This window comes from Mustela erminea, chromosome 6, assembly GCF_009829155.1.
Source record: "Mustela erminea isolate mMusErm1 chromosome 6, mMusErm1.Pri, whole genome shotgun sequence".
NCBI lineage: Eukaryota > Metazoa > Chordata > Mammalia > Carnivora > Mustelidae > Mustela > Mustela erminea.
Window position 1 is genome coordinate 105,865,756 of NC_045619.1, and position 19,694 is coordinate 105,885,449.

The 19,694-nt window shown below is 38.0% G+C and overlaps 1 protein-coding gene across 1 annotated transcript in view; it reads right to left on the reverse strand.

Annotated features, from left to right (window-relative positions):
• Positions 1–18,110, reverse strand: part of KDM5A (lysine demethylase 5A) — a 94,624-nt gene extending 76,514 nt beyond the window's left edge. Inside the window, exons 1-4 of the mRNA XM_032349171.1 lie at positions 17,465–18,110; positions 14,859–14,936; positions 13,323–13,445; positions 1,955–2,125 (exon numbers count right to left, since the gene is read on the reverse strand). Coding sequence (XP_032205062.1) covers positions 1,955–2,125; positions 13,323–13,445; positions 14,859–14,936; positions 17,465–17,629 — 537 coding nt within the window. The 5' untranslated portion in view covers positions 17,630–18,110. The remainder of the gene's footprint in view (positions 1–1,954; positions 2,126–13,322; positions 13,446–14,858; positions 14,937–17,464) is intronic.
• Between the last annotated feature and the right edge of the window lie 1,584 nt (positions 18,111–19,694).

Sequence of the window (19,694 nt, forward strand, 5' to 3'; positions counted from 1 at the left end):
GAGAAATAATAAATTTCCAATAAATCCCAAAACTACATGAAACCAGATGACAATTCTACCCAGCAAATCCATCTACAGATTCAAGACAATCCCTATCAAAATCCTAGCAGGCTTTTGTTGCAGAAATTGAGAAGTCAATTTCTAAAATTTTTGTGGAAATGCATGTTCTTTGAAAATTCTGAAGAAAGAAGAACCAAGTTGGAAGACTAACACTACTGGATACCGAAACTTAAAATACAGCTACAATACTCAAGACAGTATAGTACTGGTGTTAGGGTAAATATATGACCAAAGAACAAAACAGAGACCAGAAATAAACCCACATTAATAATCAACTGATTTTCAACAAAGGTGCCAATGTAAATCAATAGGAAAAGGGTAGTAGTCTTTTAAACATATGATACTGGTACAACTGAATATTCATATACATATACATTTCCCCGCCCCCCACAAATGAACTTACACTTTTACCTCATACTTTACACCTACAAAAAAACAAACAAACAAAAAAACCCAAAATGGATCTAGACCTGAATATAAAAGCTAAAACTATAAAACGACTAGATGAAAACAAAAAAGAGTATCTTTGGGGACTTGAGTTAGGAAAAGATTTCTTAAATATGACAACAGAAGCACAATCCATAGAAGGGGGGTAAAGGAAATTATTAATAAACTACTCTTCAAACAGACACCATAATAAAAATGAAAAGATAAGCCACAGACTAGCAGAGAATATTTGTAAAATCATATACCTAATAAAAGACTTGTATCCAGACTACATAGCAAACTCTTAAAACAAGTGTAAGATGACACAACAATCCAATAAAAAAAAGATCAGAACAGACACTTCATCAAGAAAATATACAAATGGCTAATATGCACATGAAAAGATGCACACCACTGGTCATTAGGGAAATGAAAATTAAAACCACAATGAGATACCACTACACACCCACTAGAATGGCTATAAGCAAAAAAACTGACAATACCAAGTGTTGGCAAAGACGTGAAGAAACTGGAAGCCTCTACATTACTGGTGGGAATGTAAAATGGTTCAGCCACTTTGGAAAACAGTTTGGCAGTTTCTTAAAAAGTTAAACATAAACTTACCATATAACCCAGCAATTCCACTCCTAGGTATCTACCCAAGAGAAATGAAAACATATGTCCACACAAAGACTTATACATGAATATTCATAGCATTTATTCATAATAGCCATAAACTGGAAACAATCCAACTGTCCACCAACTGGTAAATGGATAAACAAATATGGTATATCCATACAATGGACTATTATTCAGCCATAAAAAGGAATGAAGTATTAATACAGGCTAAAACATAGATGAACCTTGAAAACATTAGGCTAAGTGAAAGAAGCCAGACACAAAATTATACTGTATGATCCCATCTATATGAAATTTCTACAAAGGCAAAAAACTACAGAGCCAGAAAGAAAATCAGGTGTTTATCTGGGTTTGGGGTTATGAACAGGAACCAACTACAACCAAACACAAAGGAACTTTCTGGGCTGATGGAAATATTCTAAAACTGAGCTGTGGTGATTACTGCATAAACGTATAATTTATTAAAGCTTACTGACTGTGTATCTACAATGACTGAATTCTACAGTATGCAAATTATAACATCAATAAAGCTATTTAAAAAATACATGAAATCAAGAGGAGGATTTCTTCAAAAAGCTTAAGTCAAGAGAATTTATTTCAAATAAATAAGAAAACAACATTCATTCCCATTGACCTTTATCTTGTAAACCATCAAAAGTAGCTGCAATTTTTAAACCACACCTTGCTACCCCAAATTTTGGTACCCAGAGAAACCTTTTTAACTTTCTATGCTTAGCAAACTGCTACCTTGTTACAGTGAACACAGTCTAACATTCATTTGGAGGACTGGATTTATCCACTCCTGAAAACAAAAAATGATGCATCTCACCATAAGGCTGACACCAGATTGGAAAAGTTCATATGGGTAGAGAATTCTTTCATAATGTGACTTCAAAAGAGACCCAGTTCCTTTTCCTGGCAGATATCCCAAGCGACTACCCACTTTAGACCATTTCTTCTCTTTTGTAACCATTTCAAAACCTCCTTTGCTGGCAACGATCTGAAAAGAAAGTAAAAATCATTTAGAAAGAGAAGGCAGATTCATGCATTCTGACTCTGTATGTTGCCTGCTAAACAGAAAAATTGTTCTGAGCTTAAGAAATTAGATTTCTAATTTCCTTTCCATGTACACCTGACATTGAAATTTGTCAACATTTAAAGCATGAAATAAAGAACGACTTTCAGAAGTTTTAAACTCTATTATTTAATATGCCTATTTTCAATGAATTAAACAGTTTTATGTACTCCATATCCATAAGGAACTCAAAATATAAAGTAAGAATTAAAACAACAAAAATAAACATAAACATAAATGTAAGTTATATAGCATGAAATAAACATAGGAAATGAAATTGGGAAATGTACCAAATAACTTACAGAATTTTAAGAGAAATGTCAAGGAAACAGTGGATTCAGAGACTATTTTGGAAAAGGCTATAATTTTTCAAAAGAAGTTTTACATGGAAGATTACAAAGGAAAGATCAGATTACAGTGGTAAACTTACTAGAAAACAGTACAGAATGTATTAACATAGGAAGAGTTAAGATAAATTGAACAATTTGGCTGAATGCTCACATCAAACCAGGCACTATATAGAACATACATATATAAAGGTTCCCTATCTTTCAGAAACTGATACTGTACATCTCTCACACTCTAAAATACAGGCAGTGTTCAGGTGACTGATGATAAAATAAAAAGGACTGTGACATAGTTATCTGAACTCAAAAAAATATTTGAGTGTACACTACTGCTATTTCTCTTCATCAAAAAAGTTAAGAAAAGGGTGCCTGGCTGGCTCAGTTGGTGGAGCATGCAACTTGATTTCAGGGTTGTGAGTTCAAGCCCCACACTGGGCGTAAAGCTTACTTAAAAAACGTTAAAAGGAAAATTAAACATAGAATTACCTGACTCAACAATTCCACCCAAAATAACTAAAAACAGAGAATTAAACAGATACTTGCAAACCAATGTTCACAGAGGCATTACTCACAACACTCAAATGCTGGTAACAATGGTGGAAAAAACCCAAAGGTCCATCAAGAAATGAATAAGCAAAATCTGATATATACACATATACTGGAATATTATTCAGCCTTAAAAAGGAATGGAACTGGGACGCCTGGGTGGCTCAGTTGGTTAAGCAGCTGCCTTCGGCTCAGGTCATGATCCCAGCGTCCTGGGATCGAGTCCCACATCGGGCTCCTTGCTCAGAAGGGAGCCTGCTTCTCCCTCTGCCTCTGCCTGCCATTCTGTCTGCCTGTGCTTGCTCTCTCCCCCTCTCTCTCTCTGATAAATAAATAAAATCTTTAAAAAAAAATAAAAATAAAATAAAATAAAAAGGAATGAAACTAATGCATGTGACAACATGGATCCTTGAAAACATTATGCTCAAACACAAAAAGATGAATATTATATGATACTACTTATATGAAATACCCAGAATAAACAAATTTAATAGAGGAAGTAGAATAAGAGGTTTTACCAGAGGCCTGAAGGGAGAGGGGAAGTTCTGGAAATGAAGAGTAGTGATGGTTGTACATTTTGAATGCACTTAAAGTCATTAAATTGTACACTTAAAAAATGGTTAACTGTTATGTTATGCATATTTTACCATAATTTTGTATAAAAAGGCTAAGAACATGGACTGTGGAGCCAGATTTCCAGAGTTCAAAGCTCACTACTTAGTAACTGTGTGACCTTGGGTAAGTTACATCATAATTTGCACTTTGGAGCCCTATTATTAAAATATTAATAGCACTTACAATTTATTATGAGGCAGTTATAAAGAAAAATGAAATAAAACACGAAAAGCACCAGGACAAAATAAGCACAGTGTCAACGTTAGCAGTGTTACTATGTCTGTGTGTATAGGCACGTGAGGTCTGTGCATGCTGTAAATAAACATTTCATGTTTATTTTTTCAGCTCTTGTACTCCGCAATGCTTTCAGCTCTTGTACTCCCACAATGCTCTTATACACAAAAACAAACCTATACCAAAGCAAAATTTCCCTCAAAGCTTGGTGGGAACATGTAAGTTCATGTGCACAAAAGTTGAACATATCTCTAATTCTTTAGCTTCTTTTAGCACATCCTCAGAGAAGCCATCTCTGTTAAAAAAGACTTGCCAGGGGAAAATTATAAGGAGAAAAAAGTTTATTTTTCCAATCTTGTAGTGTAGAGGAAAACACAATGAGGGTGTTTTAGAGGGCTATCTGGAAGCAAGTGCATGAATCAGGATGCCTTTAATTCACATCTTTCCAGCACTTCTATACTGTCAGGTACTATTCTGGGTGCTTAGGATACACCTGTGAATAAAATGAAGATCTCTGCCCTCATGGTGCTTATATTCTACCAGGAAAACCAGCCAATAAACATAGTATGTAAATTTTAAAGTGATAAGTCCCATAGAAGAAACTTTAAAAAGCAGTTAAAAGACCTCACAAGTGAGGGTTTAACCAAAGTATAAATGGTCACAAAAAAGTTCATTATAAAAGTGAAATTTGAGCAAAGACTTCTTCAAGGTGAAAGAGTTACCCAAGCAGATATACAGGGAACAGTCAGAGCGCAGGCTCCATCTTAGAAGTATACCTCAAATGTCTGAGGAACAGTAAGGAAACTACTGTGGTTGAAGCAAGTGGGGAAGAGTCCAAAAGAAACAGAAGCCCTCTTAGCAGTCTTCATTATACAATACATTTATCACCATTACATACTATTCTAGTTTGTATGCAAAGCACCTTAAGTTAAATTTCCATTAGTAATGATATATCTGCATGGATCCAGTCATGCTCTACCACCCAGTTAAGATGCTTACTGGCATGCAGCTGTGAAAATGACAGCTAGCACAGTCAGAGTATGGCTAAGAAATAAGATAAAACTATCTCACCAAGAAAGCAATACTATGACTTTGTTTCCATGTATATAATACTCTAACAATCTAACAGGGCCTGATACTATAAAACACACAAAATTTTACACTTATTTTTCTTCAGCTGACAGATTCAAGAATTATCACATATAATTTCACAATATAAAACCCATTTACTCCTAACATTTTACCATGAAATATATCACACCATTATCACCAGAAAAATATCACTTGTAAGCCATGTCCTATAAAAAGGCACATGACATGCAAAGGTAAACCGAACAAAATGGAAACAAGCCCTTCAACCAAAAGTTGAGAGAAAAGTAATGTTAATCAAGGTGAAAATTTCCATCCAATGTAAAACTAAGTCTGGCCAGTAGGAGACAATCTTAACAGAATTAAGTAGTAGTCTCCTACTTAAAACCTCCCTCTCAAGCCTCCGCTGAAAAGATAGTTAAGGTACAAAAAGGCACAGGACCAAGAGAAAGCAGATACATTAAGTGATAATCTAGCAGGCAAGAACAAAAACCAACAAGCACCTTCAACAGAAGAAAGCCATGGAGAAGCAGAGCCTGCAAAGGCCTAAGTAATGGAAGCAGCAGTCGCTTTAAAATCAGAGATGGCGGGGCGCCTGGGTGGATCAGTCAGTTAAGCATCTGCCTTCAGCTCAGGTCATGATCCCAGGGTCCTGGGATAGAGCCCCAAGTTGGGAATTCTTGCTCAGCAGGGAGCCTGTTTCTCCCGCTCCCTCTGCCTGCTGCTCCCCCTGTTTGGGTTATCTATCTCTCGGTCAAATAAATAAAATCCTAAAAAAATAAAATAAAATAAAATGAGAGACGGCAATAAAAAGAGAACAGGACTGGTTGAAAACCTGTATAAAGGCAATTAGACCTCCTCTAGTCAGCACAGCCAGGCAACTATTGCTCTCTAACCCCAAGACAAGACTAAAGATTTACTCTCAGGAGTCTGAAAAGAAGGAACTCTATCCATTGTGAAATGGGTACACCTAATGATTCACAAACCTGTACCCCTAGGGCAAATAATACAATGTATGTTAATAAAAATAATTCAAAAAAAAAAAAATGAAGGGACTCTAACCTAATAGAAATAGGTAAGCAAACTTAGGATCAGTCAAATACTCTAATAGTCTAGAATCAAGTTATCAGTCTAACATTTAACTAATAAAGTTCAGAAAGTGAGAAAAGATAAGTGGGAGATATAATTATCAAAGAATACAAAAAATACAAGAAAAGTTATAAGACCTCAAAGACATGAGTTCAGAGAAGAAAACTTAAGTGGGGAAAGGAGTGGGGGGCGGATAGGGTGGCTGGGTGAAGGACATTGGGGAGAGTATGTGCTGTGGTGAGCAATGGGTGTCGTGTAAGACTGATGAATCACAGTCTTGTACCCTTGAACAAATAATACATTATATGTTACTGTTTAAAAAAAAAAAAAAAAGGAATTAAACATACATGCCTGAGTGCCTATACCAAGTTAAAAAAAAAAAGAAGAAGAAGAAAAGTTATCAAGTGCAATCAAAGTATTAAATGAGATAGTGGACATTCTCTCCTCAAAAGTGACTTCATAGAGAAGGGTACAGGAAAGCTATGAAGAAAGCAATAGTTTGAATATATATGGAGGAAGACAACATGGCACATTACATGGAGTTAAAACTGGATCTGAGATCGAGGGCTATCACAATTTTGCTTTTGCCTGGAGAGGTTTCCTGCAGTTGTGACACTGAGAAAGATAGCAAAAAGACTGAAGTCTTAGGATCACTGACGGAATGATTCACAAATTCCCTTACGATGAACCTACTTACAATAAACTTCATAAACACTTTGACAAAAATAAAACGTACTTGACCCCAAAACCAGACAAAGACCCCATCAAAAAAGAGAGTTACAGACCAATATCCTTGATGAACACCGATGCAAAAATTCTCACCAAAATACTAGCCAATAAAATCCAACAGTACATTAAATGGATTATTCACCACGACCAAGTAGGATTTATTCCAGGGCTGCAAGGTTGGTTCAACATCCACAAATCAATCAATGTGACACAATATATTAATAAAAGAAAGAACAGGAACCATATGATACTCCCAATAGATCCTGAAAAAGCATTTGACAAAGTACAGCATCCTTTCTTGATCAAAGCTCTTCACAAGGTAGGGATAGAGGGTACATTCCTCAATATCATCAAAACCATCTATGAAAAACCCACAGAGAATATCATTCTAAATGGAGAAGAACTGAGAGCTTTTCCGCTAAGGTCAGGAACACAGGAGGGATGTCCATGATCACCACTGCTATTCAACATAGTAATAGAAGTCCTAGCCTCAGCAATCAAACAACAAAAAGAAATTAAAGGCATCCAAATTGGCAAAGAAGAAGTCAAACTATGACTCTTTGCAGATGATGTGATACTTTATGTGGAAAACCCAAAAGATTCCACTCCAAATCTGCTAGAACTTGTACAGGAATTCAGTAAAGCATCAGGATATAAAATCAATGCACAGAAATCAGTTGCATTTCTTTACACCAACAGCAAGACAGAAGAAAGAGAAATTAAGGAGTCAATCCCATTTACAATAGCACCCAAAACCATAAGACACCTAGGAATAAACCTAACCAAAGACGCAAAGAATCTGTACTCAGAAAACTATACAGTACTCATGAAAAAAATTGAGGCGGACACAAAGAAATGGAAAAAAGTTCCATGCTCATGGATTGGAAATGTCTACGCTACCTAAAGCAATCTACACATTTAATGCAATCCCTATCAAAATACCACCAATTTTTTTCAAAGAAATGGAACAAACAATCCTAAAATTTATATGGAACCAGAAAATACCTCGAATAGCCAGAGGAATGTTGAAAAAGAAAGCCAAAGTTGGTGGCATCACAATTCCAGACTTAAGCTCTATTACAAAGCTGTCATCATCAAGACAGTATGGTACTGGCACAAAAACAGACACATAGATCAATGGAACAGAATAGAGAGCCCAGAAATAGACCCTCAACTCTATGGTCAACTAATCTTCAACAAAGCAGGAAAGAATGTCCAATGGAAAAAAGACAGTCTCTTCAACAAATGGTGTTGGGTAAATTGGACAGCCACATGCAGAAAAATGAAACTGGACCATTTCCTTACACCACACACAAAAATAGATTCCAAATGGATTAAAGACCTCAATGTGAGAAAGGAATCCATCAAAATCCTTGAGGGGGGCACCTGGGGGGCTCAGTGGGTTAAGCCTCTGCCTTTGGCTCAGGTCATGATCCCAGGGTCCTGGGATCGAGCCCTGCATCGGGCTTTCTGCTCTGCAGGGAGCCTGCTTCCTCCTCTCTCTCTGCCTGCCTCTCTGCCTACTTGTGATCTCTGTCAGATAAATAAAGAAAAAATCTTTAAAAAAAAAAAAAAATCCTTGAGGACAACACAGGCAGCAACCTCTTCCACCTCAACTGAAGCAACTTCTTCCTAGAAACATCGCCAAAGGCAAGGGAAGCAAGGGCAAAAATGAACTACTGGGACTTCATCAAGATCAAAAGCTTTTGCACAGCAAAGGAAACAGAAGACAAAACCAAAAGACAACCGACAGAATGGCAGAAGATTTTTGCAAACGACATTATCAGATAAAGGGCTAATATCCAAAATCTATAAAGAACTTATCAAACTCAACACCCAAAGAATAATCCAATCAAGAAATGGGCAGAGGACATGAATAGACATTTCTGCAAGAAGACATCCAGATGGCCAACAGACACATGAAAAAGTGCTCCACATCACTTGGCATCAGGGAAATACAAATCACCACAATGAGATACCACCTCACACCAGTCAGAATGACTAACATTAACAAGTCAGGAAATGACAGATGCTGGTGAGGATGCGGAGAAAGGGGAACCCTCCTACACTGCTGGTGGGAATGCAAGCTGGTGCAGCCACTCTGGAAAACAGCATGGAGGTTCCTCAAAAAAGTTGAAAATAGAGCTACCCTACAACCCAGCAGTTGCACTACCGGGTATTTACCCTAAAGATACAAGTGTAGTGATCCGAAGGGGCACCTGCACCCAAATGTTTATAGCAGCAATGTCCACAATAGCCAAACTATGGAAAGAACCTAGATGTCCATCAACAGATGAATGGATCAAGAAGATGTGGTATATATATACAATGGAATACTATGTAGCCATCAAAAGAAATGAAATCTTGGCCTTTTGCAACGACATGGATGGAACTAGAGGATATCATGCTGAGCGAAATAAGTCATAGAGAGACAATAATCATATGATCTCCCTGACATGAGGAATTTGAGAGGCAACATCGGGGATTTGGGGGATAGGGAAGGAAAAAAATGAAACAAGATGGGATCGGGAGGGAGACAACCGTAAGAGACTCTTAATCTCACAAACCAAACTGAGGGTTGCCGGGGTGGGGGGGGGGGGTAGGGATAGGGTGGTTGGGTTATGGACACTGGGGAGGGTATGTGCTATGGTGAGTGCTGTGAAGTGTGTAAGCCTAATGATTCACAGACGTGTACCCCTGGGCCAAATAATACATTATATGTTAATAAAAAAATTTCTAAAGTAAAAAATAAAATGTAAATTTTATTAAGCTTTGTTCATTATGAAATGTTCAGCTGGACTTTAAATTAGTGAAGGTTCTAGACTTTCATTTTAAAGATGACAGATGAACAAAGATGAAACATCAAGGAACACATGATGTCCACCTGTGAACTGTTTAAAAATGTGATAAAAAGCAAAACAATAACTAAAGATGTATGTATAAATGAAAAACACGTACTAATGCATATACCACTGTGAAATCTCAAGGCACTGGGAATAAAGATTAGATTCTGCATCTTCAAGAAAAAGAAAGCCACATAGGAAGGAACAAGAATTAATTTAGCATCAATCTTCTCAACAGCAACACTAAAGGCGGAAAGATTGAGTAAAGCTTTCAAAATATTAAAGAAAAACAATTTAAAATTTAGACTTCTAAACACTAAAGTGTAAGAATAGAACACTTTGAGATGAGCAAAAATTTATATTCCATTCACCTTCTTCTTCATGAAACTAACAAGAAATGCTTCACCAAAATAGGAGGAAACCAAGTAATATGGACTTGAAATAAGGGGAGAGGGAAAGGGAATTCCCAGAACAATACAGCATAAGGAGGTTCCAAGCTGACAGCTGACCTTAAAAAACAAGGAATATTGATCGGAGCAGGAAAAAAGAGCTCTAAAGGAATGGCCTCAAGAAGAAAATGGAACTGATAGATCACCTGACAGGTAAATCATGTGGAAAGATTTATACTGCTGCTGGAAAATCTGAAAATAAATTTTTGATGGTTACAAAGAAAACTTACAAAATGACCACAGGGAGGGTGATTATTAACTCCAAGGAAAATAAAAATTGGTATAAGGAAAATAATCATAGCATACTATAAGGCTCAGGTAAAAATAATATTTGTATTTACAGGCAAACTAATAAATTTTGATTAATAAAAAACTAATCTGGGACACCTGGCTGGCTCAGTTCATGGAGCATGCAACTCTTGATTTGGGGGTTTAAAAAAAATTTTTGATCTAACTACACTAAAATAGAACAGGGGCAGTAAGTAAGGATTTAGGTTTCTTACACCCCCTCTCCATCTCTAACAGTAGAAAATCAGTGTATAATATTTAAAACTAAAAAGTGAAGAGCTAGCATGAGTACATTACTTGGAAATACAAAGATCTAACTCAGAAACAGCTAAAAGAATTGAAAGTAATTAGTTCTGAGGACTAGGAATGGGAGTGGAGAGGAAGAATGTTAGTTTTTATTTTAAGCCTGATATTTTACAAAGTATTACACTGACCAAAAAAGTTGTTTGTTGTTTTTGAAGATTTTATTTATTTGACAGAAAGAGAGAGCGAGCATGCACAAGTAGGCAGAGCAGCAGGCAGAGGGAGAGGAAGAACAAGGCTCTCGGCTACGCTCGGAGCCCAATGCGGATTCTGATCCCAGGACCCTAGGATTATGACCTGAGCCGAAGGCAGCCACTCAACCAACTGAGCCACCCAGGCACCCAACCAACAAGGTTTTTAAGGCCTAGAATGAATGTTCCTTGCTGCACTGATTGTAAACAGTAATTGCTAATTTTAAAACTCCATTAAATTATAGACATTCCAAGTATCACTTTTTATTATTAAGAATAGTAAGACAAAATTATAATTTAATCAACAAGGAAACCATCAAAATGAGAATTTACTGACTCAGACTGATGACTGAAAATTTGTTTCCCATTATAAAGTAGTGGAAAGCAAAGTGTTTCAAAATCATGTCTCTAACACAAACTCCAGAGATGATAACCAGCTATCAGCCAAATCTTTTAAGTTTCAGTATAAAATTTAATATAAAATTTTTAAAGTGGGGCGCCTGGGTGACTCAGTCATTAAGCGTCTGCCTTCGGCTCAGGTCATAATCCCAGGGTTCTGTGATCGTGGCCCGCATTGGGCTCCCTGCTTGGCGGGAAGCCTGATTCTCCCTTTCCCACTCCCCTTGCTTGTGTTCCCTCTCTCTTGTTGTGTATCTCTCTGTCAAATAAATAAATAAAATCTTTAAAAAAATTGTTTCACAGCATTCTGACCTGACACTAAATTTAAAATGTATCACAAAAAATAGCTTAAATATGTTTGTCTTGTTTTTCCTTGAAAATGAGTCTCCAAAATTAACTCTATAATTTGAGTAACAATTTTATTTCAAAAGAATGTATCAATCAGGGGCGCCTGGGTGGCTCAGTGGGTTAAGCCGCTGCCTTCGGCTCAGGTCATGATCTCAGGGTCCTGGGATAGAGTCCCGCATCCGGCTCTCTGCTCAGCAGGGAGCCTGCTTCCTTCTCTCTCTCTCTGCCTGCCTCTCAGTGTACTTGTGGTTTCTCTCTGTCAAATAAATAAATAAAATCTTTAAAAAAAAAAAAAAAAAGAATGTATCAATCAGAGGATATGAAAGACCACAAAGAAAGATATTTTCAAAGTTCCTCAGATAATCAAGCTATCTTCACTCACAAGTCCGAAGGATCATATATTTTTATTACTATATCAACAAAACATGTTTTTAAGGTAATTTTTTTTCATTTTTTTTTAAGATTTTATTTATTTGACAGAGAGAAATCACAAGTAGGCAGAGAGGCAGGCAGAGAGAGAGAGAGAGAGAGGAGGAAGCAGGCTTCCTGGAGAGCAGAGAGGCCGATGCGGGGCTCGATCCCAGGACCTTGGGATCATGACCTGAGCTGAAGGCAGAGGCTTTAACCCACTGAGCCACCCAGGTGCCCCAAGGTAATTTTTTTTTAAGATTTTATTTATTTGACAGAGATCACAAGTAGGCAGAGAGGCGGGGGGGGGGGGGGGGGGGCGGGAAAGCAGGCTCCCTTGTGAGCAGAGAGCCCGATGCGGGGCTCAATCCCAGGACCCCGAGATCATGACCTGAGCCGAAGGCAGAGGCCCAATCCACTGAGCCACCCAGGTGCCCCATTTTTCAAGGTAATTTAAATGCTGCTGCAGATCAGTTAGTTCTTTTCACATTAGGAAATAAGATGTTACAAAATTAACAAGTTTAGGCAAAAATTAATCTAAACTCTTCCCTCTTAAGTTTTCAACTCTTACTCATTCTGGATAATGCTGGCTTCAGTTACCCCTTAACACTACTTATAGCTATTAATACAATGGATTCATATCACACATGAGAATAATGATATGAATTTCTTTTAATGTAACAAATTTTCAATTAAGAAACAGAAAAAAGATGACAAGGTCAACAAAAAACATTATACACTCAACACAAGATAATATTAACAGATTGGCATCATTTCTCTTGCATACTGATTATCACAGAGCCTACTAATTTGCCATTAAATATGTTAAATCTTTTTTTTTTTTTTTTAAGATTTTTATTTATTTGTCAGAGAGAAAAGAGCGAGCTAGCACAAGCAGGGGGAGCAGCAGGCAGAGGGAGAAGCAGGTTCCCTACTATGTGGAACTCGATGCCAGGACCCCGGGATCATGACCTGAGCCGAAGACAATAGCTTCACCCACTGGGCCACCCAGGAGTCCCTAAATATGTTAAATCTTACTATAAATTATAAAATAATTTTAAAGATAATTTCAAAATTTTTCATTTACATTTCATAGTCAAACACACAAATCCTGCCCAGGAAGGAATGTTTTCCATCAAGTTTATTAGAAATTCCTAATTTCAAAGATTCATTAGCCTCTGCTCCAATTTCTTTTTTTTTTTTTTCCCCCCTGCTCCAATTTCTAAACCAAGTACAAGCTTCACCTTGCTCAAAGCATACAGATCCAGGATTTTTCTCTCCACCACTGGAATCTTCAAAGTAGATCCTTGGAGTTCCCAAAATTTTGCTAATTGATCCAAGAAGTCCAGTCTCACTCTGGTCATTGCCTAAGATTTTTAGAAAACATAAACCAGAAATAGGTATTAAATTATGATTGAAAATAAATCAGCTTTACTTAACAAAGGTACTCATTTTTTTAAAAGAAATCCAAAGACCTCATTATTGCTTAGTCCAACCAAGAAACAAAATACTTCTAAGAAACTTTATTCACTAAGGCCAAAAATCACTCTAAGATACCAGAAATGTTCTTGTATTTTATAAACCAAAGCAATTTTTTGGTAATAGTTGGCTTAACTTCTAGCTAACCAGAAAATGTAGTAAATTGGATTATTCTGTTTCTAAACATTCTATCATCTCATCCATAGAAAATATGCCTACCTCAGATACACCAATTATCCACCCTACTGATAATTAAAATCCTTCATGTATCTAATTACAAGAGACTAAGGGGAAAAAGGATTAAAATCCCAGAAAATAAATGTCTCAGAAACATCAAGAGGAAAAAAAAAACTTCACCATGACATATTAAGCCTCAGCTAGCTAAGAGTTCTCTTTTGTACTCTGAAACACTTTTCTACTACACTGAAATATCTTTCAACAATCCAGCAGAGGTATAACAGCAATATTTAAATAGACTTCAATCTAGAAAATTTAAAAGAGACCAGTAATACTTAAAGAGACATGTTAATAAATCAGATTAACAGTCTTGGAAAAGTTCTGTTAAAGCTAAAAATAACCTTTGAAAACCTTTCATAAAATATTAAAACATATTCTTCCAAGACCCCAAGAGAGAATCTTCCGACATTAACATAAAATTTTAGTAGAATAATAAGTGCTAAAGGAAGTAGAACTTAGAATTTCAGGATCTCAAAATTTAAAAGAAAAAAAGAATTCCAGGTCTCTGCAGGTAAGCAATCGATATTACCACTATGAAACACATAGCTAGAGAGTGTTTTCCATAGTCCCAGTTAAGTGAAAAAAAACTGTTAACAACTATTTTTTATAATTTGATCTCAGCCCAGGTCTTGATCTCAAGGTTGTGGGTTCAAGCCCCATGTAGGGCTCCATCCCAGAAGTGGATCCTATTTAATAAGGAAGGAAGGAAAGGAGGGAGGGAAGAAGGGAGAGGAGAAAAAAAAATGGAAAGGGAAAAGAAGAAACCTCCTTCCATTCAATCCCAACTAACATTAATTCTAAGCCTGGTACATGAGTTGCTCCAAGTTCTCTGCTAGAGCCCAATATTAAGAATGAATCAGGAGGAGGGCGCCTGAGTGGCTCAGTGGATCAAGTCCCGCATTGGGCTCTCTCTCAGTAGGGAGCCTGCTTTCCCCTCTCTCTCTCTGCCTGCCTCTCTGCCTACTTGTGATCCTCTCTCTCTCTGTCAAATAAATAAAAAAATAAAATCTAAAAAAAAAAAAAAAGAATGAATCAGGAGGAAGAAATCCTGATCTAACACTCACCTCAAGTTCATTCAGGCGCTGGACTCTGGGAGTGAAACGAAAACTTTTTACTTCACATGCAAATGGAGGTTGCCAATCCTAAATAGAAATATATACATATATATATTTTTTAAACATACTGATGTATAAGCAAAGAATGCATTATTCACTCCCTTAGTTTAAAGGGATGAATAGCCATAAATCATAATGAAAAGAAGTCAACTTTTAAGTATTTTTCATTGTAGAAACAGAAAGAGTAGTATTTTTCAGATGAGATATTTTCAGTATTACTTATCTCAATCACTCATCTCTCCTATTCCATTATTAAAATTATTTTATCTATAAATCCTCCTCAAATTGCACCAGTCTGTTTTCCCCAATTACTCAAGTGGAATGCAGTGAACTCATGTATCACAACGGTGTCTAATAAACATCTAAGTTTACCAAATTAAAAACAAAACAGAATCTGAAATAAACTATAAAGGGTAAAACTGAGGATTAAAAAGTAATTTTTTCAAGTACTTATATAATTTTTGAAGTACTTATATAATACATATATAATCTTTTTTTGTTCATGTGTAATGTGACACAGCACTTCATAGTCTATGTTACATAAATGTTTTGTTCAAAGCCTGGTTTCTCAGCATCCAAGTATTAAAAAAAAAAAAAAAAAAGTAAGCAAATCCACAGAACAAGGGCAATTTCCAGATTGGAGCCATGGTATAACTGAAATGAGATAGCACAATTCAAGTAGGGTTCTAGAAAACGTATTTTGATTTGGCCTAAATAAGAGTAAATCTACCTAAAAATGTGGGAAGTAGTCAAAAAATTTTTTCTTATTCTTGGAAACTAAAGAACTTCACCAATATTGAAATTAAATAGCGCTTATAAATAAGATTTATTTTTAATAATGACATAACATACAAACAAAAGCTATATTATTTCAATCTTTCAGTAATAAAAGGCATATACATACACACACACACACACACACACACACACACTTTTTTTACCTGAAGGTACACTAGTACAATTTCTAATTCATAAAGGCAAGACAAGAGATAAAAACATGGTTTAGGAAAAACTTCAGTCTTCAAGTTTTGCCAGTATTAAGTAATTTTGATGGCTAAACAGTTAAATGAAGCTTTAGGAAGATGGCAATACATATACCATCAATTATCATAGCAATCAGTTTTTATCTTTTGCCTGTGATTAACAGTTTATAAATCTTAACCGAATTCATTAAGCACAAACAGGTTTAGCAGCGTGTCTGAGTTTTAGAATCAAATAGACTGATCTAGGTTCAAAATCTACTTTGCCACTCACCCAAGATCATACATTTGATAAGTTATGTAACTTATTCAAACCTGTCTCATCTGTAAAATGAGATGTTATTTACCCACTAAGGTTTCAAAGAATATTAAGTGAAATACTCTGTAGGTGCTAAATTAGCTCCTGCTCCTCCCTCCTATCTTAAACTCTTTTTATTCTCTAGGGTGCCCACCACTTGTGGTTGTCTGTGGTGAGATACACTTTTTAAAATGCAACACGGAAAACAGTACTTCACCTTTTATTCAGATTAGTAGACAAAACACAAAGCAAGGAGTCCCTTTAAGAAGCACCGAAGGCAATAGTTCACAAACTTTAATGTGCATTAAGCATCATCTGAGAATACGTGCTGGAAAAGCACATTCTAGAACTTCCACATCCAGAAATTTATTCTAGTCTGAAAAGGGGCCTAGAGATCTGCATTTTAACAAGCATCTGGTTGAGCCTTGTGCAAGTGGACCAAGAATAGCATTTGGAAAATGCTGGTTTAACCGGTAAAGAAAAAAACCCTTTGACCTTGAGCAAATCACACAACCTCTTGGGGCACTAATTCCCCCAAAGGCGTAGTCTTGGCTTTCCTTGCTTTAAAGACGGAAGATTATAAAAACCTACAGGCGAACAGTAATTTGCAATAATTGCAATTCATAAATCTTTGAATCTTGGTTCCTTATGTCAAAAGATTCAACGTTTTCTTCCACCTCTATTGTTGACTAATTCCTCTTAAGCCACCAAATTCTAAAATACATGCTTTTCCTTTTCCCCTGGGAAGCCTCTTTCATTGCGGCAAGAGAGTCTAGGGTTCTTGTTTGGAAATACCATCTTAGGGGACAACTAGATCTCAGATTACCGTTTAAGAAACCTTACCCTCGAGACGAGGCCTGCAAATATTTAATAAATTAAGCACTAATAGAAGTTGGATAAAAAGAAAAAAGTAAATGCAAGGGCAGTTTTTACTATAGCACCATAATGAGCACAGTACAGGAGGGTAGGACGTGTCATGCCCTAACACTTCAAACACCATCTCGGCCAACGAAAGGCCTGAAGTGTTTTGTTACCCCTGCCTACAATCAAGAAGAGAAGTACCAGCTCCCAAGTTCTAGGCGGAAAGGCCCCTGGGACACCACTCTCGCGTTCAGACGTACCTACCACATAAAGCCTGCAAAAGAAACCAAGGCAAGAACATCGAGAAACTTAGCTTCTAGTTGTTGAGAAACAAGAGAGTAAATATGAAAGGGAAGAAGGACCCGAAAAGTAAAGCTAAAGCACTCTCCCTGCCCTCTCTCCTCGGACTCCGGTACCTTGGGCGGTCGGATTTTGCAGATGCCGGTTTTTTCCGCCAGAGGCCGGATGCGGCCGATAAAGCTGAGCGGGTCCGTGAATTCCTCCCAGCTGGGCTCAAAGACTGGGCACTCGGGAGGTGGCACAAACTCCGCCGCGTAGCCCCCCGGCCCCACGCCAGCCATGGCAATACCCGGAGGGCCCCCCCGGTGGGGAGGAGGCGGGGAACAGGTGGAGAAAGGCTGGCTGAAGCCCTCCGAACCCTCTCACGTCTCCTGACAGCGGCCAAAGCTCATCTTCTCGGACAAGAACTGCTCAACACAGGAACCCCACAATCGCTTCCTCTTCTCGTTTGTTATTGTTTCCTTCGGGGTTTTTCCTCTCTGGGTCAGGACTTTTCCGGAAGTTAACGTACTGTCAAATCCCTCCGCCACCACAGAAACAGAATCCCTCCGCAGCAACGCGACGCCTCGTCGTAGGGCCTTCCTTCTTCCTCCCTTTGCCGACAGCCGGGTGTGGTTCCTAATCTCCTTGTCTGCGAAAGTTCTGCGCTGTCCGACGGCTTCAAGCGGCAGACCCCGGAGGTTCCACGAGCGTTCCTTTAGGGAAGAGAGCGCTGAGAGGAAAACAGCCGCAGCTCAGGGGGAACGCACTCTTCCGGCGCGGAGGAATGTGTAATGCCCCAGAGGGCAGAGGTTCTGCTTCCGGTGAGGAGGGCTCTGTTCCCCTTTGTGTACAAATGACACGAAAACAAACTCAGCCAGCCCTAGGCGGTACTATCTCACTGCCCGGGTACCACGGCGTGTTTTAACCTTCTTGTCTCTTTCCATGTAACTCACTTTTTCGGAATCTCTTTCTTTAGTCTTTTGATTGTTAGTCTCCCTTCTGAATACTCTCACTCGGCCAATTTATAGCCGCCTCATCTCCATGACAACAGGTTCAGGTCGAATCTAACCCCCCAAATCCTGCCAGCCGATTTTAGCCATCATCTAGGAATTGCTTTTCGTGCACACGGAAGCAACCGCTCTTGACCTTGTTTTTCCAGCAATTGATCCCAAGTCATCTCAACAGCAAGCACTTCACTGCTACCACACGCTCCGTAAACCTTTGTCAGTATGCTGTAAAAGCTATTGCAACCTTCTGATCCTGCTTGTCAAAAATTTCTATGCCAGTGTACATCTCCACTTACTCCAAATTGTGGGCAAATAACGTAGAAAGAATTAAAGAAGTAACCATGAAGTGGTAGTTCCAGTATTATTTACTGGAAGGAAGACTTCCTTTCCAGGGCTTTTCCTCATACTCCCTGGGCAACCTCAGCTACCCCAGGACCTAAATTGCCAACTATAGTTGATGATTCCCAAAACTGTATTTCCAGCCAAGATTTTTCTTTCGTGTTACAAACCAATACATCTCGCTAGATACTAGATAAGCCCACTTGGTTAATTCAAATACCTACAGTTTTTTCAGGGTTTCCAGTTTCCATGAATGACTTCATCCACCTACTCAGCTGCCTGAGCCAGAAATCCTCTAGTGCTCCCTTACTATGCATAATCAGATGTCAAGTCTAGAGACTGCGTCACCTAAAAATCTTGAATTCACCCATGCCTCCCTATTCTCATTATCTCTGTCCTAATTTAAGTTCTCTCCCACCTGAACTAGGATAGCGCAGTTCTTACCCCCATCTCCAATCCCATTCTACTCTGTAGTCAGATTGCTTTGTCTAAAATCCATCTTACTCCCAAACTTCACTTGCTATGCTTCTCCATATACCACACCAAGAGTTTTGTGATGGCTTTAATGCACCATGCTTTCTCTCATCTCTGAGCCTTCACAGATATGTTTCCTCTGTCTGAAACATGTTTTACTCTCCTGATCCCACCCCACAGTTTCATATATCTCCTTTCTGACCTACTTATCTTTCTCTCTCTCTTTCTTTAAAAATTTTATTTATTTATTTGAGAGAGAGAGAGCATGAGCGGGGTGAGGGGCAGGGGGAGAGGGACAAGCGGACTCCCTACTAAGCTGGGTGCCTAGCGTGGGGCTTGATCTCAAGACCCTGAGATCATAACTCGAGCAGAAGGCAGACATTTACCTGAGACACTATGTGCCCTTGACCTACTCCTCTTTCATCTATCAGGTCAAATATCACTTCTTCTGGAAAACCTTCCCTAACTCTGGAAAGTTATTTACTCAGCAGCAACCTGTACTTCCTCATCAGACTTTTTTGAAATTGCTTAAATGCCTTTTTTC